The sequence below is a fragment of the Artemia franciscana genome, unplaced genomic scaffold, assembly GCF_032884065.1.
Source record: "Artemia franciscana unplaced genomic scaffold, ASM3288406v1 Scaffold_2834, whole genome shotgun sequence".
Lineage (NCBI taxonomy): Eukaryota > Metazoa > Arthropoda > Branchiopoda > Anostraca > Artemiidae > Artemia > Artemia franciscana.
The window spans coordinates 9,156-31,506 of record NW_027063591.1 but is presented as its reverse complement, the minus strand read 5'-3'; the positions used below and the strand labels follow the sequence as shown (position 1 = coordinate 31,506).

The 22,351-nt window shown below is 35.9% G+C and overlaps 1 protein-coding gene across 1 annotated transcript; it reads right to left on the bottom strand.

Moving 5' to 3' along the window:
• Positions 1 to 1,283: 1,283 nt before the first annotated feature.
• On the bottom strand, positions 1,284 to 10,673 carry LOC136043011 (uncharacterized). Its single transcript, XM_065727896.1, has 3 exons — positions 10,383 to 10,673; positions 8,360 to 8,547; positions 1,284 to 1,540 (listed from the first exon to the last, which is right to left on the bottom strand). Exons 1-3 carry the CDS (start codon positions 10,475 to 10,477, stop codon positions 1,320 to 1,322), a joined length of 504 nt encoding a protein of 167 aa, XP_065583968.1. The 5' UTR covers positions 10,478 to 10,673; the 3' UTR covers positions 1,284 to 1,319.
• Positions 10,674 to 22,351: the final 11,678 nt, after the last annotated feature.

The following is a 22,351-nucleotide window of genomic DNA, read 5'->3' as shown; positions in this document are numbered from 1 at the left end:
TTCTAATGGTTGTGTTAAAAGTCGACACCAGACATCTACACCACGATATATTAGTACAGAAAGGTCAAGTCTTTAGAAGCAGTCAGGGAATATTCGTAATAGGAGATACATGTTAAAGGCGCATTTTCGCAACAAAATTTTTCTTTTGACCAAAGAAAAGGCTCAAATCTATATCATCGGGAGTGGGGGTCCCCTACCTTCGCCAAAAAAAGAATAACAGAAAACTAATTTAATCAGATTGCGAGTAGATGTTTACAAATTGTTAAACTGTGATAGTCTTAGCACTTATTCCTTGCCAAAATTTCGTAGCCTATACATGTTTCAACGTCATTCAGCTATTGGCTTTTTAAATTAAGTAAATATTTTACGTAGATATTTTTGATGCGATAAATTACAGATTCATTAAATTAGAACTCAATTTTCTAGCCTTAAGAGGTCCTTCGTTTTATGGTCTGCTATTTTGAAGTGTCAAGGTTTCTGAACACAAAAACATCTGCTTACTTTTTTATGTTGAGAGTTAGGTAATCAAGGAACGTTGTGGAAAAGCATACTGAATGAGAAATTATTATTAAAAATATATAATTGTCTCCACCCAAATGTCAGTTTGCATTTTACTCACATATCCTTCATAAACAGTGTCTAAAACCTGCAAATTTAATTTTCTGCAAAAGTTACCACTTAAAAAAAAAAAATAATAAGTGACCACAGCAAAAATCTGCAAATTTAATTTTTTGCAACAGTTGCGGCTTAAACCGAGACTGAAGTTAGAGAGGCCATAGCCGCCAAACAATGTTTTCTCTGACCCAAGCACAGTCAAGAAATAAAATTAAAAAAAAAAAAATATAACCAAAGACTAATTCCTTAGAAAGCTATAGACTCACAAAATTCTCACAAGTTTTCTGTAGCTTTTACGGGTCCTATTTTTGTTTCATCCACCAATTATTCTGTTGAAGTGGAAAAGCTTACTGATGAAAATGATAAGACTGGGGTAGATGCTACATAGGGATATAACAAGAGACATTTTTTCACATTAGACCTTGCTACAGAAATTGGCAGTGACCTTCACAGAAGCAGAAAATAATCGATCCTTTCGAATTTAACATAAATGCTAATATGATAAAGAGTATATATTGAATAAAATGTCAACAAAGAATTTTTTTTATGAAACGTCCATTTATTTTCCTTAAGTTTAGCTAATCTTTTTTCTTTCTTTTTTTTTTTGGAAAAGTTGCTACATTTTCCTTAAAGATTCTAGTTGAAATGAAAAAAAGAAAGCTAAAAAAATGACAGCGCTTTGTTTAAATTTGTTAATTTTTTTTCTAAATGAACTTAAACAAATAACCACCTTCAGACTGGATAGAGTTGTTAAGGAGATGCATAGACTGCATAGCAACTGAATCTGTCACTACATCGGCATTACCAAGCGAGTTTTCATCCGATTTTTCTGACTGTCCATCATCCGTTTCCAATCCATTAGATTCAGTTGCGTATGTGAGGTTCGACCCTGATTCAAACGCTCCTTGAATCTGTTTTTGAACAACTAAAAAGAAAAACAAAATAAAATACAGTGCCTTTCAACTATGTTTTGTCACTTTTATGTCAACTCCCTTTTCGCATAAGAAGAATTTAGAAAAGAAAACAGAAAAGGAGAAGAGAAAATGTTTTAATCCAAGAAAAATAACCGATATTTACTCCATGAAAAATTAAATGTGAGCCAGACACCTTAACTTAAACTCTAAAGTCTAAATATCATAATAGTTAATTTTAACTGTGCTTTTTTCTAGATCATCACAGAAATAAAGTAAATCGTTATTTGAAACCTATCCACCAGCACCGTATCTAAGAAATGTATGCGGTTGAACTCCCTTCCTCTCAAAATTTTAGCACGATTCGTAAAAACATCACAAAAATGCATATAAACAAATTTTGATGCGTTTTTTTATATATTTTTTTCTGTAGATCCCCTTCTGCACTCTCCTTAAACAACAATCCTGGATACACCCTTGCTCTCTACTATCTATTTATTTCACTTCATTTAGCAGAATATTTCTGGAACAATTTGAGAAAGGCTTCCTCCAAATAGCTAGAAATGTCACCGTACCTACAACCTCCTCCTGAGATTGCTTTAACAAAGTCCTCCCCAGGAAAATCGTGTCCAACAGATGGAATTATTTCATTTTATTCCACCCTCCTTCAAAAGGTTACATTTACTTTATATTTTGTATCTATTTATTTCAATTTATTTTGCAGAATATTTTTGGAATAATTTGATAAAGGTTCCTCCAAATACCTACAAACGTAACCGTATCTACATATTCCTCCTAAGATTGCTTAAAATAATCCTCCCGAAGAAAATCGTACCCTATAGCTGGAATTATTTCATTTAGTCCCACTCTCCTTCAAAAGTTATGTCCTTTCATCTTTAAGGTTTAGACCTGTGTCAACCTATGAATGTGGTTGCTCCTTGTATTCAGAAAATTGTGAATTTTTTCACAAGAACGAATGAAAAAATCAAGCTTACTTTACCAATAATAGATCAAAAAGATGACAAATTGAAAATATAATGGAGAAATAACCTCATGATCCCTGATAGTTGTCATACTTACCATGTACATAGTGTAGTCAAGGTAAATACCGATATTTAGCAGAGTTCCAGTCCAGTTTCTTATTTTCTCAAATTTTGTTAAATCACATATAAAGCAACGCTAACGCTATAACGTTGCCTATAGCAAAGGCCATAAGGCTCCAAAGTTGTATTATTTATTATTTTTCTTTTCTTAGAGGTACTTCATTTCGAAGCGGTTGTGGTATAAACTTAGGAGGGGCCTCATTCAATAGGAAACCTGAAGTTCTAGTGCCATTTTAAGAGTCAAAAGTAATTGCGGGGCAACTAGCTCCCCCAGGCCCTTGTTCCCAAATTCATCAGATAAGAATTTTAAGATAGACATTTTGTTAAAAGTAGTTCAAATGTCAGATAACAAAAACTCCGAGGTCGACACGACCCTCCAGAGCCAAGGATAGGCACTATAAGTTGTGCTCAGGGGGGGGGGGGCATTCTGTTCTTATGGAAGAATTGTACATATAAAATTCAGAGGCTAAAAGAGATCGGAGGGCTACTAGCCCCTCCACCACCCTGTTTGCCCCAGAAGCATGTAAGGTTTTTGCAGAGCAAATGGTCATATAAGCTTCGCAGGGAACTCAAATGGCAAGAGATTGAACGTTCTAGTTCCCTTTTTAATAGTTAAAAATGATCAGATGGCAAATAGCCCCCCCCATCCTGTTTTCCCAATCTGTGTCCGATCGAATTTTGAACAAGTCATTTTGTTCAAAATATACCAAAGATCATGCAACAAAACTGTACGGTTTACACAGCACCCAGAACAATTGCTGTAAATTATGCCCCAGGGGTATATAAGGTTTTCATGAGAGAGGTGGTCGTATAAACTTTGGAGGGTGCTAATTCAATTGGAAGTCCAAGTTCCCATTTTAAGAATCAAAATGACTGGTGGGCAACTACCCCCCTGCCCTCTTTTCCCCAAATCCAGTAGATTAATTTTTTAATGTAGCCATTTTGTTAAAATAAGTTCAATAATCACAAAACAAAAACTCCGGGATCAACACAACCAGCAAGAGCCCTGGGAAAAGTTTTAATTTACGCCCTGGGGGCATATAATGTTTTTTTGCGAGTTTTTAAAGTAGTTTAAAGATCAGATAAGCCCGACCCGCACACCCAGCGAAACTATTTACCTATATTTGATTCCAAACTTATGGAAGATGACACCTTTCCCCCAATGGCCTGGTCCTCCTACCCTCCAAAAAAACAATTTATCAATAATCAATCATGAGAGCTGATCCCTGGTCCTCACTCCATGGCCCAACAGCCCCCCCCCACAAAAACTTATTATTTTATTCTAAAATATGTGAACTGGTCGCTGGCCCTTACTCCATGCCCCCCCCCAAAAGAACACAACTTATTACCGATATTTTATTCTAAAAATCATGGGAACTGACCCCTGGCTTGACCTTCATGGCCCGACTTCGACCTCCCTCCCAAAAAAATACTTGTAAATGATATTTTATTCAAAAAATCATGTGAACTAACCCTTGAACCTCACCCTATGTCCCAACACCCCCCCCCCAAAAAAAAAAAACAACAACGTATTAACGATATCTCATTCGAAAAATCAAAGGATTTGACAACTGGTCCTCCTTCCATGGCCCGATCCCCCTCCACAAAAACGTATTAACATTGTATTACAAATTTCAAGGGATATGATCCCTGACCCTCCCTTCATTCCCCCCCCCAGAAAAAAACTAATTAACGATATTTTATTCCAAAAATCAAGCTCTTGAGCTAAAGATTGTGTTTCATTGTAATTTTCATCTTATAATTCCAGTCAAGAAAGGTACGAATCACGACAATGATATGAGAGGATGACTAAACTATGCGAACAAAAATGCACTGTACAAATTTTATTTGAGTTTTAAAAATATTATGAAGAGAGAGCCCTGAACACCTGACAGAATTTCTAAGGTACAATAGAGATCTTGTTCAACCATTTGGACGCTTCTTTACTGGAACGTCAAAAATGCATTTTCATTAAAACCCTCCACCAGATGTACTTTAGACACATACATTTGTAGATTCCTAACAGTAGGTACTTGAAAGCTGTAGTAGGGTAGGGCAAAGTAGGGTCGAAGTTGTAGTTTTTTTTTTCTGTTGTAAAAGGATGTTTAACCTTTCTGTGACTATTCCATTCAGACATTTTTCAGCTTCCTGTAAAGCATCCTTTTCAGCTTTTGTTTTGCATGCCAGGGTTCTCGCTTTTACTTTATTCTGAAGATCTATGATCTTCTTTTGTTTCTTTTGTTTCTTTCTTTTTGTTTTGTATTCTTTTGTTTTGCATGCCAGGGTTCTCGCTTTTACTTTATTCTGAAGATTTATGATCTTCTTTTGTTTCTTTCTTTTTGTTTTGTATTCTTTTGTTTTGCATGCCAGGGTTCTCGCTTTTACTTTATTCTGAAGATATATGATCTTCTTTTGTTTCTTTTGTTTCTTTCTTTTTGTTTTGTATTCTTTTGTTTTGCATGCCAGGGTTCTCGCTTTTACTTTATTCTGAAGATCTATGATACACTTTTTGAAGTGCTTGATTTTCTGGTCCTGTAATTTGATAATTTTACGACCAAGTTTTCGAGACGTGTATTTTGCTTTGGAACTCCTGGGTTCGTTAATCGTAGGCGATTCAGACTAATCAAATGCTCCAGAACCAAATTTTACTCGCTTCAAAGGACTAATGCTCACTGATGCCATTTTCTGGCATTTAAGACTCGAACTATTAAAAAAATTCGAACAATTAAAAAGGCAATTAAGTTTTTTATGCCATAAAACGCATTGCAAGCTTAAAAGCGAAAGCACTCAACAATTCTTAAGCAGTTTTCAAAACAAATAAGAAGCCTCTCTATTTTCCCGTTCGCCATTCTAGTTTCTAGATAAGCAATGAACATCAGGAGTAAACACAGCTTAGATACCAATGCAGTTAGGAAAACTCCTATCTTGACCATGAGAAGCTTTTGGCATAGAACTCTGAACTTGGCGCCTCCTCCAAGCCCGCGCTATGACGCGTAGATCGTACTACAACATCATAAGCGGGAACGCAATATTGTTCTGTTGCATACGTGGTGAAAATGCAAGGGAGATGGCGCTCCACTGTGCTTTGTTTTACTCGGAATAAGCCGAGTTGGAGAATAGAATAAGCTGTTATGGTATGCAAGGTTTCCGCTTGAAAAAGAAAAAAGCGGTGCAAAGATTAACTATAAGCTATAAGTATAAGTAAAATACTATTTGACAAAAATTTTCTTAAACTAAATTTTAGCCATATGAAACGAGTGAGAGAGCAAAACAACCTCCCGAAACATTAATCAAGATAAATTAAATCATTGATTAATTAAGCGCATCGCCTCAATACTTTTGCCAACAGGGATTCGCACGTCATAAGTCAGGAAGGAATTTTTCATTAGTCTGTTTTATAGTTTCGTCCTCTTTTAGCAGAAAGTGACGCTAAATGCTACTTGACAACAATTTTCTTACCAAAAGACTGTCAGAAATGGACACATGATTGCCGAAGGGGCATTTTTAGTGCTTCTTTGACAATTTTTAGCTCTGGGTGACCCCACGCCAACATTGGATAAATAAGGCAACTTTTTGAAAAAAGGACACTTTTCGGCATTTTTTCAAAATCGGTATCATATTTATTTATTTTTAGTTTTTTTTTACTGTGACTGGTTTTAATTTCTGCTTTACTTTTTCCGCTTCGTTTTCGTCTTATGTATTTTTTTTCCCGTATCCACGCTACTTTCCCTTTCAAAAGCGCGACAATTCTAAAGTGGTGAAACATGTGGTTTCCGAGTGGTTTCTTGTTTGAAAAAAAAGTAAGTATATAACTAACAGCTGTTAAGTAGAAGCTTAAGGTGTTTTATGACTTGTAGCCTACAGGAGTATGTAGAGGTTAGGCCTATCTGATCCTGATCTGATTTGCTGCTGCTTTATCATTTTTGGAAGTGGGTGAACCTCACTCAGTTGATTTCCCGAATTAAGACATTAGGCTTTTGGTAAATACAGCTTAGGTCCACATGGGTCATACATTAGCCGTGCCATGAACACTCTAACCCACTAGAAAATTCTCTGGTAGTAGGTGACCCGCTGGCGCAAAACTTTTAAGCCCTGTCATCATTATGGCGTTTTCCGGCCAAGACAGCTGAGGCATAAGACAAGACTGCCAAGACACAGTGAAGACAGGTTTTTGTCGCCGTTTCAGAGTAGATATTTTTGCAGAAAACAACACATTATTTCATTCATCTTAGTTACACTGCAACTTTTCTTCACGTTCCTTAAACACCGCAAACGCGGCACAAATGTTTCAGAAAATGAAAAGCTACTGCCGTCCGAAAAGCGGCTAAGCCGGCTCTGTTGTCGGAAAACGCCTTCATAAAGATAGTGCTTTACGGAGTTTTCGAAAGAAGACTGACTAATATAACCGAAAGTTCGGGGAAACCTGAAAAATGGTACTGAATTATTTTCTTCTTCGCGTTTTAGGCGGTTTGAGGTTTTACATGTGATTTTCCTTATTTGAAGTCCCAGAAAGTTTTGGCAGCCCTGGATGGACAGTAAGTTTCAGATTCATAATTTTCGGCATCTTTGATCCAATTTTCATCGAAATTCAACTCTTCATTCGCAAGTTACACTGAATTACACGAAAAACTCAACTTTTTTAGCTCTTAATACCCCCTCCCCTCGCCTATTTGAGCTAGGGTCTTCATATCCAAACTTGATGCGTGTCCCGGTCTTAGGCATGTTTAGTCTAATTTTGATCAAAATACATCTATCCATCCGCAAGTTACACTGAATTAAACGCAAAACTCAACCGTTTTTAGCACTTAGTCCCCTCCCCCTATTTGAGCTAGGGTCTTCATCTTCGAACTTGAGTTGTGTCTCATGGTCTTGTGCCCCTATAATTCAATTTGCATCCAAATCCAACCGGCGGTTCTACAGCTATACTCGATTGCACAGACAGACGGACGGACGGACAGATTTCGTGACGTCTTAGTGTTGTCCCATTGAATACCAAAAACGGGGAAACTTGATGAAAGGTTCCATATGACCTTATTCCTACACAAAATAGTACCAACAGGGTTTGCCCCAGGACGAACTGGTTCACACCCATTTCTTCCAGGGACGACTTGGCCCGCTCCCATTAACTTAACGCAAGTTACTTTTGTGGTTTTTCACAAAACTCCAAAGAAAATCCATCAGGAAAAATTTCTAATTGTTTCTCTTATACAGGGCGATCACAGCTTGCAGGGGCGTCCCGACGCCTTCCAGAAGGGGGAGGGACTTCAGAATTTTACAGGAGTTATTCAAAGTATTATAGGAATTTTTCGAAAGTTTTACCGCAATTTTGCTAGATTTTAGCTAAGCAAATTTCAAGTAGATTTTCTAAGCAATAATCCAGTAGATTCCATAAAAATCATCAAGTTCAGATGAATTTAATAAATTTTTAGAAAAATCTCCACACGAACCTTATAGGGGGGGGGGTAGGACCCCCCCCCCCCGTACACCTTCCTTCGGAACGTCCCTGACAGCTTGTGGCGGTGATGTAACCTTCGGGGTATTTCTGTCTGGCCAAAACTAAACGCTCTGTCTTGTTAGGGAAAGTTTTCAGGTTCGAAGAACCATCATTTTTCAAAAAAGGGACGAATGTTCGGTTACTTTACCCTACGCTCATGCAGTGTAAAAGCTAGGGAATGAGAATGGATAGAAAGTATAACATAATGAACCGAAAATACAATGAACTGAACTTACCTGTTTGTATAAACAACGAAGGAACCGCGTTTGGTTTTAGGCAAACTCGTAGGTTGGATATATCTTGCGCCATAAAACAATTCTGGGCGAAATGTTTGGAACATATTCGTTTCTTTTCCCGAATTATGTCGACAGGGATGGACTGCAAGACGTCGGACTCGTTGATCGCATGCAGCCATTCTGGGATTCTAGAAAATTACGTAGTATCTAATACGGAATCGTTGTTCGGGGTCCACGGGAACAATTCCTATTAAACTCGTATCATTAGAAGGTGATAGAAACTCTAAAATATGGGGAAATTCTTGATTGTTTTAATCTGCCTTTTTTCTGGTAACATTTAACTACTTTCCATTAATTCTAGCTTTAAATGGGGTTTAAGCCTCCCAAAATCCCAAGACTCAAACGACAAATAAATGACTCGGCCTGCTTTCAAAGTTTTGCGATCCTAACTCACCTGCTACCTGAAATCATCAAAATCAGAATCATTTTATTTTTTCTAATATTCGTTACAATTTACAGCAAAGCATTTGAGGCTAGTTGTCCCGCCAAGAGACATACCAATAAAACTTAAATAATTAATGACAACCAGCTGAAAGGTGTCACTTGAAAAATCGAAATCTGTAATTTTGTTGAACTAAATATTGAATTTGTACCATCGAAAAATCAGAGCCATCTGATGGTGACCAATTATAAACAGATTGACCGAATGCGATAGAACAGATACAGATCTGAGAAGAGCGACTAAAGTGAGACCAGATCCACAATTTATTTCACGAAATTTACGAAGGGACGTACTAAATGTGGTGAAATAGATGCGGCCTAAACAAAAGTTCAATTAATGAAATAAAATTAAGGCTTTATTGACTAAACCTGAGAATAGGAGGGGTGAAAATGTCCACGGGGATCAGGAAGTCTGTGAAAAAAGGTTTAAAAATTACAATTACAAAATAATACTTGGGTAAAATTCCACTCCTTCTCCCTCTAGAGGGACCTGATCTTTGATGACATTTAAAATATGTGTGTTATAAAAGTGAAACCTTGCAAAATAGATCTTCTGCTTGAATGAAATACAATAAAATTGTTTACAGCTTCACAATTTTGCTCAATTCCAATTTATGAGGGTGTAAAGATATGCAAATACATTTCCTAAATTTTGAAAAAAAAAACATTGATATGGCTCAGAATTCTACTCAAATAACAGGAATTGCATTTTCAAAACTAAAAGCAGAGAAAAGGCAACTGGTAACTGAAAATCAAGGTAAAATGTTGTTTGTCAAAATTTCAATAGGTAATAGACCTGTCATGTAGGTAAATTTCAGGGCCCTCTAGAGAGAGGAGGTGGGCACTTTAAAATACCTTCCCGGGATATATTTTAGCCATGAGACCCATCCCTGAAAATTTCATTTTCCTAACCTAACCCCTTTCCGAGATAGCCAAAAGTCACTAAACTATATTTTTACCGCCAAAAGTAGGACCACGGCACTTGTTTTTATATGTTATACTACTATCACTTATTATTAATTATGCTACTATCGTCTATGATTAATCTGAACATGTATTAGAAAACCTGGTCAATGTTCCTATTACATGAATACTATAGGGTCATGAAACTATTGTTAATAGATGCATTTTGACTTTTTTAACATCTTTTCTCTCTTGCATAATTACCGCAAACTCACCGTTATGGAGTTATTATATATTTGCACATTTGGGGGGGGGGTTTACGTATTTAATATATGCTATACTTTACCCCCACCCCCTGATGACAAATATATAGCATAGACTTGTTTCTAAACTATTACAGATTCGCGATTTCAAATATCCGATCAACGAAAACGGTAATGATTGCAATTCTATATGTGTAAATACAGGATATTTGGGCAGGAATAGCTCCATAACGGTGAATTTGCGGTAGTTTTGCAAGAGAGAAAAGATGTTAAAAAAGTCAAAGTGCATCTATTAACAATAGTTTCATGTCCCAAAACAATTGTTCAGGTAATAGGAACATTGACCGAAAACTTACTTTTCTGCTGGCATCCTGAGCATACGCAATCCTAAAGATTTGCAGTTTCGCCCGGTGGTTACGCATCCCGTCACTATACATTTTCCAACCGGCATAATTTTCACATAACAATGAATCACAGCTTCACGATTCTATTCACGACTTCAGTCCAATTGCTCTGACTTTTATATTCAAACTGCCAGTTTCCTGTTTCCAGCCGCTAGCATCGCTACCGCGCACTGAGTCTCAAAAATAAATCGAGTTTTCATAACTGTATTGGTATTTATGCTGTGGGCTGAAGGCAGGAACCTGGCAGTCTGAATCTAAAAGTCGGAGCAACTGGACTGAAGTCGTGAATAGAATCGTGAAGCTGTGATTCATTGCAATGAGAAAATTATGCCGGTTGAGAAATCTATAGTGATGGGATGCGAAACTGCAAATCTCTAGGATTGCGTATGCTCAGGATGCCAGCAGAAATTTAAAGTTTTCTAATACATATTCAGATTAATCATAGACAATAGTAGCATAATTAATAATAAGTGATAGTAGTATAAAATTTAAAAATAAGTGCTGTGGTGTGGGCTAGTGACAATCGTCGTATCTAATTACGTATAAAATTTCTGACCCGAGGGACTGCTCACTCATGGACAAAGGTGTCAAAAACAAATCCTCAATTTCTGGCATGGTGCAACAACCTATGTGCCTACAGTAAATCTATTGGAACTGAGAATCTGAAATTACAATTAACTTTTTTTTTTAATCACCAATAAAGTTTATTTTTCTTCCCATGTCCACAGCTCAAACATACTTAATTAACTTAATAACTAATTAATTAATTAACTAATTAATTAATAACTTCATTACTTAATTAATAACAAATTCACTAGGAATTTTGTTTCAATTTTAGATTTCATGTCCTGTTGGCTTAACTATGCTGTAGGAAACTGTTTTTGGATAGGATGTTCAACTTCCTTTATTTTACCTATCAATTAATAATCAAAAAATCGGAAAGTCTTCACTAAAATTCGGCTAACTACAGCAAATACTCCTTCGAAGATACTTTTTTGAATAATTCGATTTTTTTTTTTTTTAATGATAAATATTCTTCATCCGTCATGATTTACGACTTACCATCATTAAAGTTTTAGCTTTTAAAACATATTTGCATGCTGGTACATTATCCTTGTTGCAAGGCAAAATACACCAACCTATAAGCCTAAGCACCCTCGTGAGCACCCGTGCTCGCACATTTTAGCACGCCCTGACTTTGCCCGAAAAATTGAGGATTTGTGTATGATTGTTGTGCCCAGACACCCAGGTGGTTTGGTAAATCATTATTTATTACCCACTAATTAAGTATTATTTTGTAATTGTAATTTTTAAACCTTTCTTCACAAACTTCCTGATCCCCGTGGACGTTTTCACCCCTCCCAATCTCAAGGTTTAGTCAATAAAACTTTAATTTTATTGCATTAATAGAACTTTTGTTTCGTCCGCATCTATTTCACCGCATTTAGTAAGTCCCTTCGTAAATTTCGTGAAATAAATTGTGGATCTGGTCTCACTTTATTCGGTCTTCTCAGATCTGTATCTGTTCTATCGCATTCGGTCAATCTATTTATAATTAGTCACCATCAGATGGCTCTGATTTTTCGATGGTACAAATCCAATATTTAGTTCAACAAAATTACAGATTACGATTTTTCAAGCGACACCTTTCAGCTGGTTGTCATTAATTATTTAAGTTTTATAAGTATGTCTCTTTACTTGACAACTAGCCTCAAATGCTTTGTTATAAATTTTAACGAATATTAGGAATAATAAAATAATTCTGATTTTGATGAGTTCAGATAGCAGGTGAGTTAGGATCGCAAAACTTTGAAAGCAGGCCGAGTCACTTATTTGTCGTTTGAGGCTTGGGATTTTGGGAGGCTTAAACCTCATTCAAAGCTAAAATTTATTAAAAGTAGTTAAATGTTGCCAGAAAAAAGGCAGATTAAAACAATCAAGAATTTCTTTATCTTTTAGAGTTTTTATCACCTTCTAATGATACAACTTTAATAGGAAATGTTCCCGTGGACCCCGAACAACGATTCCGTATTAGATACTACGTTCTTTTCTAGAATCTCAGAATGGCTGCATGCGATCAACGAGTCCGACGTCTTGCACTCCATCCCTGTCGACATAATTCGGGAAAAGAAACGAATGCGTTCTAGACATTTTGCCCAGAATTGTTTTATGGCGCAAGATATATCCAACCTACGAGTTTGCCTAAAACCAAACGCGGTTCCTTCGTTGTTTATACGAACAAATAAGTTCAGTTTATTGTATTTTCTGTTCATTATGTTAGTCTTTCAATCCATTCTTATTCCCTAGCTTTTACACTGCATGAATGTAGGGTGACCGAACATTCGTCCCTTTTTTGAAAAATGATGGTTTTTCGAACCTGAAAACTTTTCCTAACAAGACAGAGCGTTTAGTTTTGGCCAGACAGAAATACCCCGAAGGTTACATCACCACCTCAAGCTGTCAGGGACGTCCCGAGGAAAGGTGCAGGGAGGGCTGCACTCCCCCCCTAAAAGTTCTCTGGGGAGATTTTTGTAAAAATTCATTAAATTCACCTGAACTTGATGATTTTTATGGAATCTACTGGATTATTGCTTAGGAAATCTGCTTGAAATTTGCTTAGGTAAAATCTAGCGAAATTCCGGTAAAATTCTAAAGCCGCACCCCCTCCCCATAAGGAAGGCGTCAGGACGCTCTGCAAGCTTTGATCACCCCGTATAAGAGAAACAATTTGAAATATTTCCTGGTTGATTTTCTTTGGAATTTTGTGAAAAACCGCAAAAGTAACTTGCGTTGGGTTAATGGGAGCAGACCAACTCATCCCTGGAAGAAATGGGTGTGAACCAATTCGTCCTGGGGCAAACCCTGTTGGTACTATTTTGTGTAGGGATAAGGTCTTATGGAACCTGTCATCAAGTTCACCCGTTTTTTGGGATCCAATGGGGCAACATGGATACCTAAGACGTCACGAAATCTATCCGTCCGTCTGTGCAATCGAGTATAGCTGGAGAACCGCTGGTCGGATTTGGATGGAAACTGAACCTTAGGGGCTTAGAACCATGAGACGTAAAGTTCTAAGATGAAGACCCTAGCTCAAATAGGGGGAGGGGGAGGGGACTTTAAGTGCAAAAAAAGTTGAATTTTACGTTTAATTCAGTTTAAATTAAGGATGGAGAGATGGATTTTGATGAAAATTAGACTAAAGATGCCTAAGACCAGGAAACGCATAAACTTTGGATATGAAGACCCTAGCTCAAATAGGCGAGGGAAGTGGGCTTTAAGAGCTAAAAAAGTTGAGTTTTTCGTTTAATTCAGTATAACTTGCGAATGAAGAGTTGGATTTCGATGAAAATTGGATCAAAGATGCCTAAAATTATGACACGCATTGAGTTCTGAGATGGAGGGAGACCTTAGCTCAAATAGGGCGAGGGGGAGGGGGCTTAAAGTGCTAAAAAAGTTAATTTTTTCGTTTAATTCAGTGTAACTTGCGAATGGAGTAATGGATCTAATTGAAAGTTGGATCAAAAATGCCTAAGGCTATAAGACACATCAAGTTTGGAGATGAAGACCCTAGCTCAAATGGGGCGAGCGGGTTCAAGTTTTAAGAAAGTTGAGGTTTCCTTTAATTTAGTAGGGCCTCAAACTTATGAATGGAGTGAAGAATCTGAAGTCAGATTCGCCTGAATACCTGACTTTGCTGGAATGAATCTGACAAAATACCACTGCATCTGATCCCGCTAGAATTTGCCAGGCTTGTTTTTTATGCAATGATCCAAGTCCTATTTTTCTGCTATTATTCTTTTGTACTTTTCCTTTTCTTTTCCCAGTGTTTTGTTCTAAACATAGAGTGGGTGAAAATTTGTTAGGCTTCGGTGGTCTCGCTACTTCGTAACACTAGGGTTTCAATTTCGACTAATATCTATAAATATAAAAATGTAATGTGCTGTTAACACTTGCGAAATCCTTCGTTTTGATTTATAAGCGTGAAAATTCGTGTGTAAGGGCTCCAAAAGTTCTTAATTTTTGCTTAGACGATAAACAATTGCAAATCAAACCGCGAAAGTAGAAACAGTGTTCATAAAAGTGTCAAATAAATATAGTTCGGCGACTCTAATGTCAACTTCTTCTGAAACAGCGCCGGACTCAGTAGTGACAGAGACTATTAATGGAACGAGTAACATTGCCACTTCCCAACCCACCAGTAAAGTTCCAGAAGATACATCCACGATACGACCATAGTCTCAACGACAATCACAAATTCAACGACCACCACAAGTTCCACGACAACTACTCAACCACGATAGCGGAAAGTAATACAGCACTAGAAACAAGCACTCCAGTTCCAACAACACCAACCGGTAAGCAACTACTTGTAATTACTTCAGAAATTAAATTCTTCCGACTTACTAGACATTTTTACATAGCTGTTCCAACTAACCATTGAGAGGATTCAATGAATTTTCGGCAAACGCCTATTTTAACTCACATATCTGTATATATATATATATATATATATATATATATATATATATATATATATATATATATATATATATATATATATATATATATATATATATATATTTCATAAGTATTAGCTAGTCATTTTAACCTGATAAAGTTGACAAAATTTATCTTATTTTAGATGAGAATGCTTTCGAAACGATGAAGAAGTAAATCGTTGTGTTGACGCAACAACTCTTGTTAAACCCACTAACTCAAACCACGTGGCTGAAGGCTTTGAATGAATTGGTTCAGCTCCTCCAGTCGAAAGAAGTTAGCATCTCTGACTATGGATTCTAGGATATACTGTGTGAAGGGCTTGTTATTGTCTATTTCCGCTATCCAAGGGATCACGGAAGAACTGTGTACAAGAGACTCCCAGTTTGTTTGTACTCGGCGCCTGAATCAAGACAGTCTAGAACGGTTCTTCGGGACAATAAGGCGTTCGGGTAGTCTGTGTGACAAACCAACCACCTTTGATTTCTCAAATTTATACAAACTTGCTCTTTGTAGGAATTTTTCCACGCCAATGAAAGATAGTGGCAACTGTAAAAAGATTGCTCTGGTATTCAGCGTTGATCAGAGCACACCAGACGTGTGCGCGCATGTACAACGCCAGTTGACAACGTTAAAGGTGACGACAAAGATGGTATGGACGCCTTAGAGGAGGGCAAGTTCACGTACGTTGTCGGTTTTGTGCTGAAAAAACTACTTTGGTGCAGCTGTGCTGAATGTGAGGAGCGATTCACTCAGTCCGATGATTCTCTGTTTGATCCAGAATATGATTTCAAGATAATGAAAGCGTACGAAGACTTATCCAGGGAATTTTCTAGCCTAACAGTTCCTTCTCTAGAACTAATCCAATTCTGTAAAGATCATGAGGAAATCGCAGTAAAGGAATCCCAAGAGTGTTGTTGGGAACCTGGCTTGGTTAGCAGAGCGTGGCGTCTTGCAATACAGCTTGATGGCCCGTTTGAGTGTCTGAACTTCTCCAAAGAGAGGGTTGTGAAATATTTTCTTAGAATGCGCTTTTATTATATGGTGCGATTCGTCAATCAGCAGCTCAATCGTAACCCCCAACAGGCAAGAATTAGCAGGTCGCTCTTTTTTTCTCATGAGTTCATAATCCCTAGAGCAGGTGCGATATTAGTGATTGTTCAAGTCCTAAAGCCATTGTTATGCGATTCTTTTTTTTTTTTTTTTATCGAAGCAAAGTACAGTCATAGTAGTTATTTTGATCTCATAGTTAAAAAATGAAATTAACATACATGAAGTTAATTGTTCTATACTATTACGTTGTCACCTAAGAAAAGAGCAGAAGTGTGCGACCCAGAGGTGTCGAGTTAACTTCCACAGAATTTAGGTTGATACAAGCAAGAATAAATAAGGATAAACATTTGAATATACTATATAATGGAAATATGAACAAATAAAATAAATATTTATTCTTGTTCTTGATACAAGTACCGTTAAAGCCATAATAATGCTGAATGACTGATTCATGTGTTGTAACAAAACTGCATCGACTTACTGTCCATTCAGGGCTGCCAAAATTTTTTGGGACTTCAAATAAGGAAAATCACATGTAAAACCTCAAATCGCCTAAAACGCGAAGAAGAAAAGAAGTCAGTACCATTCTTCGAGTTCCCTTGAACTTTTGGTTGTATTAGTTAGTTTTCTTCCAAAAACTCCGTAAAGCACTATCTTTGTGAAGGCGTTTTCCGACAACAGAGCCGGCTTAGCCGCTTTTTGGACGACAGTAGCTTTTCATTTTCTGAAGCATTTGTGCCGCGTTTGCGGTGTTTCAGGAACGTGAAGAAAAGTTGCAGTATAACTAAGATGAATGAAATAATGTGTTGCTTTCTGCAAAAATGTCTACTCGGAAACGGCGGGAAAACGGAAATGGCGATAAAACCTGTCTTCACTATGAGCCGCCTCAGCTGTCTTGGCCGGAAAACGCCATAATGATGACAGGGCTTAAAAGTTTTGCGCCAGTGGGTCACCTGCTACCAGAGAATTTTCTAGTGGGTTAGAGTGTTCATGGCACGGCTAATGTATGACCCATGTGGACCTAAGCTGTATTTACCAAAGGCCTAATGTCTTAATTCGGGAAATTAACTGAGTGAGGTTCAACCACTTCCAAAAATGATAAAGCAGCAGCAAATCAGATCAGGATCAGATAGGCCTAACCTCTGCATACTCCTGTAGGCTGCAAGTCGTAAAACACCCTAAGCTTCTACTTAACGCTGTTAGTTATATACTTACTTTTTTTTCAAACAAGAAACCACACGGAAACAACATGTTTCACCACTTTAGAATTGTCGCGCTTTTGAAAAGGAAAGTAGTGGATACGGGAATAAATACCTAAGACGAAAACGAAGCAGAAAAAGTAAAGAACAAATTAAAAGCAGTCGCAGTTAAAAAACAGGAGCTAAGAGCTCATATGGCACTTGTGACGAGGCCGGACGAGCGAAGAGCTCATATAATATGAGCTGTTCGTTACAAATGCCTCATTTTTTCTAATTTTTCCGAATTACTAACTCCCCCCCCCCAACTCCACCAAAGAGGGCGGATTCAGTCCGGTTATGTCAGTCACGTATCTTGGACATGTTTTTATTCCTCCCACCAAGTTTCATCCTAATCTCTCCGCTTTAAGTGTTTTCCAAGATTTCCGGTCCCCCTCCAATGACGCTGGATCCGGACCGGATTTTAAATGACAGATCTGAGTTACGAGGTCCTTCTAAATATGAAATTTCGTTAAGATACGATCACTCCTTTGTAACTTATAATACCTCATTTTTTCTAATTTTCAGAATTACCCCCCCCCCCTCCAACTCCCCAAAACCGAACAGATCCGTTCCAGCTATGTCAATCACGTATGTGGGACTTCTGCTTATTTTCCCCACCATGTTTCATCCCGATCCCTCTACTCTAAGCGTTTTCCAAGATTTTAGGTGTCCCCCCAACTCCCCCATATGTCACCGGATCCGGTCGGGATTTAAAAAAAAAGCTATGAGACGAGATGTCCTTCCAAACGTCAAATTTCATTAAGACCCGATCACTCCTTCGTAAGTTAAAAGTACCTCCTTTTTTCTAATTTTTCAGAATTAACTGGCCCCCCACTCTCCCCCCCCCCCCAGATGGTCAAATCGGAAAAACGACTATTTCTGATTTAATCTGGTCCGGTCCCTGATACGCCTGCCAAATTTCATCGTCCTAATTTACCTGGAAGTGCCTAAAGTAGCAAAACCGGGACAGACCGAAAGAATTTGCGATCGCTATATGTCACTTGGTTAATACTAAGTGCCATAAATACTGAAAATAAATAAATATGATACTGATTTTGAAAAAATGTCGAAAGGTGTCCTTTTTTCAAAAAGTTGCCTTTTTTATCCAATTTTGGCGCGGGGTCACCCAGAGTTAAAAAATGTCGAAAAAGCACTAACAGTGCCCCTTTGGCAATCCTTTGTCCATTTCTGAAAGTCTTGTGACAAGAAAATTGTTGTCAAATAGCATTTAGCGTCACTTTCTGCTAAAAGAAGACGAAAGTACAAAACCGACTAACGAAAAAACCTTCGTGACTTATGACGTGCGAATCCCTGTTGGCAAAAGTATTGTGGCGATGTGCTTAATTATTAAATGATTTAATTTATCGTAATTAATGTTTCGGGAAGACGTTTCGCTCTCACACTCGTCTCGTATCTCTAAAATGTAGTTTAAGAAAATTTTCGTCAAATAGTATTTTAGTTATAGTTATAGCTTATAGTTAATCTTCGAACCGCTTTTTTCTCTTTCAAGCAATCAACCTTCCATACCATAACAGCTTATTCTATTCTCCAACTCAGCTTATTCCGAGTAAAACAAAGCACAGCGGAGCGCCATCTCCCTTGCATTTTCACCACGTATGTAACAAAACAAAATATCGTTCCCGCCTATGGTGTTGTAGTACAATCTACGTGTCGGTGCGCGGGATTGGAGGAGGCGCCAAGTTCAGAGCTCTGTACGAAAACCTTCCATGGGCAAGCTAGGAGTTTTCATAACTGTATTGGTATCTAAGCTGTACTCCAGTCGCTAGCATCACTACCGCTCACTGCGTCCCAAAAATAAATCGAGTTTTCATAACTGTGTTGGTATCTAAGCTGTGCTCCAGCCGCTAGCATCGGAAGTAAATTTGTATCCAAACGATCAAAGCTGTAAAACTACTTTATGCGTTTTTCATACCATAATAACTGATATAAAGTATCAATTTGAACAAGAGAAAATGCTCACAGTCATCACTATTGCTTTGATGTATTTCAAGGAATTACCGAGTTTTAAGATTACATTACATATACAATAATAATCCCCATACCAAAATGTATTCGTTTCGTAAAATCCAATTTTGTAACTATTATATTTCCAACACTTCTCTGTAGGATAAAAACTAAAGTGTCGAAAAGTAAGCCCAATTCAAATCGAGTAGACCATGCCAAAAGCTAAGGTTAAAACACTAATATTGTGATATCTAAAATATACTGATTTTACTATATATACATACATTCATATATGTATATATATATATACATATATATATATATATATATATATATATATATATATATATATATATATATATATATATATATACTAGCTGTTGGGGTGGCGCTTCGCGCCACCCCAACACCTAGTTGGTGGGGGCGCTTCGCGCCCCCCCCCAAGCCCCCCCGCGCGCGTAAGTCGTTACGCGCCATAATAGTTACGCGCCATTGTAGTTGTGTCCCTATGTCCCACCTGTGAATATAGATAGATATATATATATATATATATATATATATATATATATATATATATATATATATATATATATATATATATATATATATATATATATATATATATATATATATATATATATATATATATATATATATATATATATATATATATATATATATATATATATATATATATATATATATATATATATGGTTTTAACTACGTAAAACTTGCGAATATACAACATTCTTTGCTGTCCCATTGTCTTTGCATATAAATAGATTGTCAGGTTTACCGACTCTTGAACATGCAACATATAATGGTCCATGGGAAAACAATCTGTATTCAGATCTATACCTCATGATTCTAATGATTGCCCTTGAGCTTTGTTGATGGTGATTGCTAATCGACCATTCCCTGTCCCGGTGTCCCGGTGTCCCGGTCGTCATTTACATCCCCCTGTTTCCCCCGGTGTCCCCGTTGTAGTTGTGTCCCTGTGTCCCGGTCGTCATTTATATTCCCTGTGTCCCGGTCGTCATTTGTATCCCGGTGTCCCGGTCTGTATATACATTCGTTTTTTAGTTTTGTTTTTCTCCTTTATTTTTTTCCTTTTTTTTTCTTTTTTAGCTTATTTAGATTTTTAGATTTTTTAGTTTTTTTATTAGTTTTTAGTTTTTTTTTTCTTTTTAGTTTTTTTGTCCCGGTCGTCATTTATATCCCCCTGTTTCCCCCGGTGTCCCCGTTGTAGTTATGTCCCTGTGTCCCGGTCGTCATTTATATTCCCTGTGTCCCGGTCGTCATTTGTATCCCGGTGTACCGGTCTGTATATACATTCGTTTTTTAGTTTTGTTTTTCTCCTTTATTTTTTTCCTTTTTTTTTCTTTTTTAGTTTATTTAGATTTTTAGATTTTTTAGTTTTTTTATTAGTTTTTAGTTTTTTTTTCTTTTTAGTTTTTTTGTAGTTTTTAACTTCTTTTTAGTTTTGTTAATTTTTTTTTTTACTTATGTCCTGGTCGTCATTTATACTCCCTGTGTCCCGGTGCTTTGTTGATTGCTAATCGAACATTCCTTTTGTCCTGGTCGCTTTCTCTTTGAGTGTCGTCATTTATTTTTTTCTTTTTTAGTTCTTTTAGTTTTTACCTTTTTTAGTTTTTTTTAGTTTTTTAGATGAAAATTTTTTTTAGTTTTTTCCTTTTTTTCTTTTTAGTTTTTTATTGGTTTTTACCTTTATGTTAGCTTATTTTTCAGTTTTTTCCTTTTTTTTTAGTTTTTTTTTATTTTTTATTTTTTTTAGTTTTTTACCTTTTTTTAGTTTTTTTAGTTTTTTTAGTTTTTTAGCTTTTTTACTTTTTTTATTAGTTTTTAGTTTTTTTGTAGCTTTTGCCTTTTTTTAGTTTTTTCAGTTTTTTTTTTAGTTTTTTATTGGTTTTTACCTTTATTTTAGCTTATTTTTCAGTTTTTTCCTTTTTTTTTAGTTTTTTTTAGTTTTTAGTTTTTTTAGTTTTTTACCTTTTTTTTAGTTTTTTTAGTTTTTTTAGTTTTTTTAGTTTTTTAGCTTTTTTATTTTTTTTATTAGTTTTTAGTTTTTTTTGTAGTTTTTGCCTTTTTTTAGTTTTTTTAGTTTTTTAGCTTTTTTATTAGTTTTTAGTTTTTTTTGTAGTTTTTGCCTTTTTTAGTTTTTTTAGTTTTTTAGCTTTTTTATTTTTTTTATTAGTTTTTAGTTTTTTTTGTAGTTTTTGCCTTTTTTTAGTTTTTTCAGTTTTGACGTCACCTGATCCAGTTTTTTCAGGTGACGTCACCTGATCCACGATCCACAGATCCACACACAACTTATTTTTATATATATAGATAGTTTTTTTTTTTACTTATGTCCTGGTCGTCATTTATACTCCCTGTGTCCCGGTGCTTTGTTGATTGCTAATCGAACATTCCTTTTGTCCTGGTCGCTTTCTCTTTGAGTTTCGTCATTTATTTTTTTCTTTTTTAGTTCTTTTAGTTTTTACCTTTTTTAGTTTTTTTTAGTTTTTTAGATGAAAATTTTTTTTAGTTTTTTCCTTTTTTTCTTTTTAGTTTTTTATTGGTTTTTACCTTTATTTTAGCTTATTTTTCAGTTTTTTCCTTTTTTTTAGTTTTTTTTTTATTTTTTATTTTTTTTAGTTTTTTACCTTTTTTTAGTTTTTTAAGTTTTTTTAGTTTTTTAGCTTTTTTACTTTTTTTATTAGTTTTTAGTTTTTTTTTGTAGTTTTTGCCTTTTTTTAGTTTTTTCAGTTTTTTTTTTAGTTTTTTATTGGTTTTTACCTTTATTTTAGCTTATTTTTCAGTTTTTTCCTTTTTTTTTAGTTTTTTTTAGTTTTTAGTTTTTTTCGTTTTTTACCTTTTTTTTAGTTTTTTTAGTTTTTTTAGTTTTTTAGCTTTTTTATTTTTTTTATTAGTTTTTAGTTTTTTTTGTAGTTTTTGCCTTTTTTTAGTTTTTTTAGTTTTTTAGCTTTTTTATTAGTTTTTAGTTTTTTTTGTAGTTTTTGCCTTTTTTTAGTTTTTTTAGTTTTTTAGCTTTTTTATTTTTTTTATTAGTTTTTAGTTTTTTTTGTAGTTTTTGCCTTTTTTAGTTTTTTCAGTTTTGACGTCACCTGATCCAGTTTTTTCAGGTGACGTCACCTGATCCATCC

Excerpts from the sequence above, each read along its gene's own strand:
- LOC136043011 (XM_065727896.1), bottom strand. The coding sequence starts at position 10,477 with ATGCCGGTTGGAAAATGTATAGTGACGGGATGCGTAACCACCGGGCGA. Across the intron at positions 8,548-10,382 it reads CTCAGGATGCCAGCAGAAAA|AATCCCAGAATGGCTGCATG; the intron begins GTAAGTTTTCGG and ends GTAATTTTCTAG. Across the intron at positions 1,541-8,359 it reads TTCGTTGTTTATACAAACAG|TTGTTCAAAAACAGATTCAA; the intron begins GTAAGTTCAGTT and ends TTTTCTTTTTAG.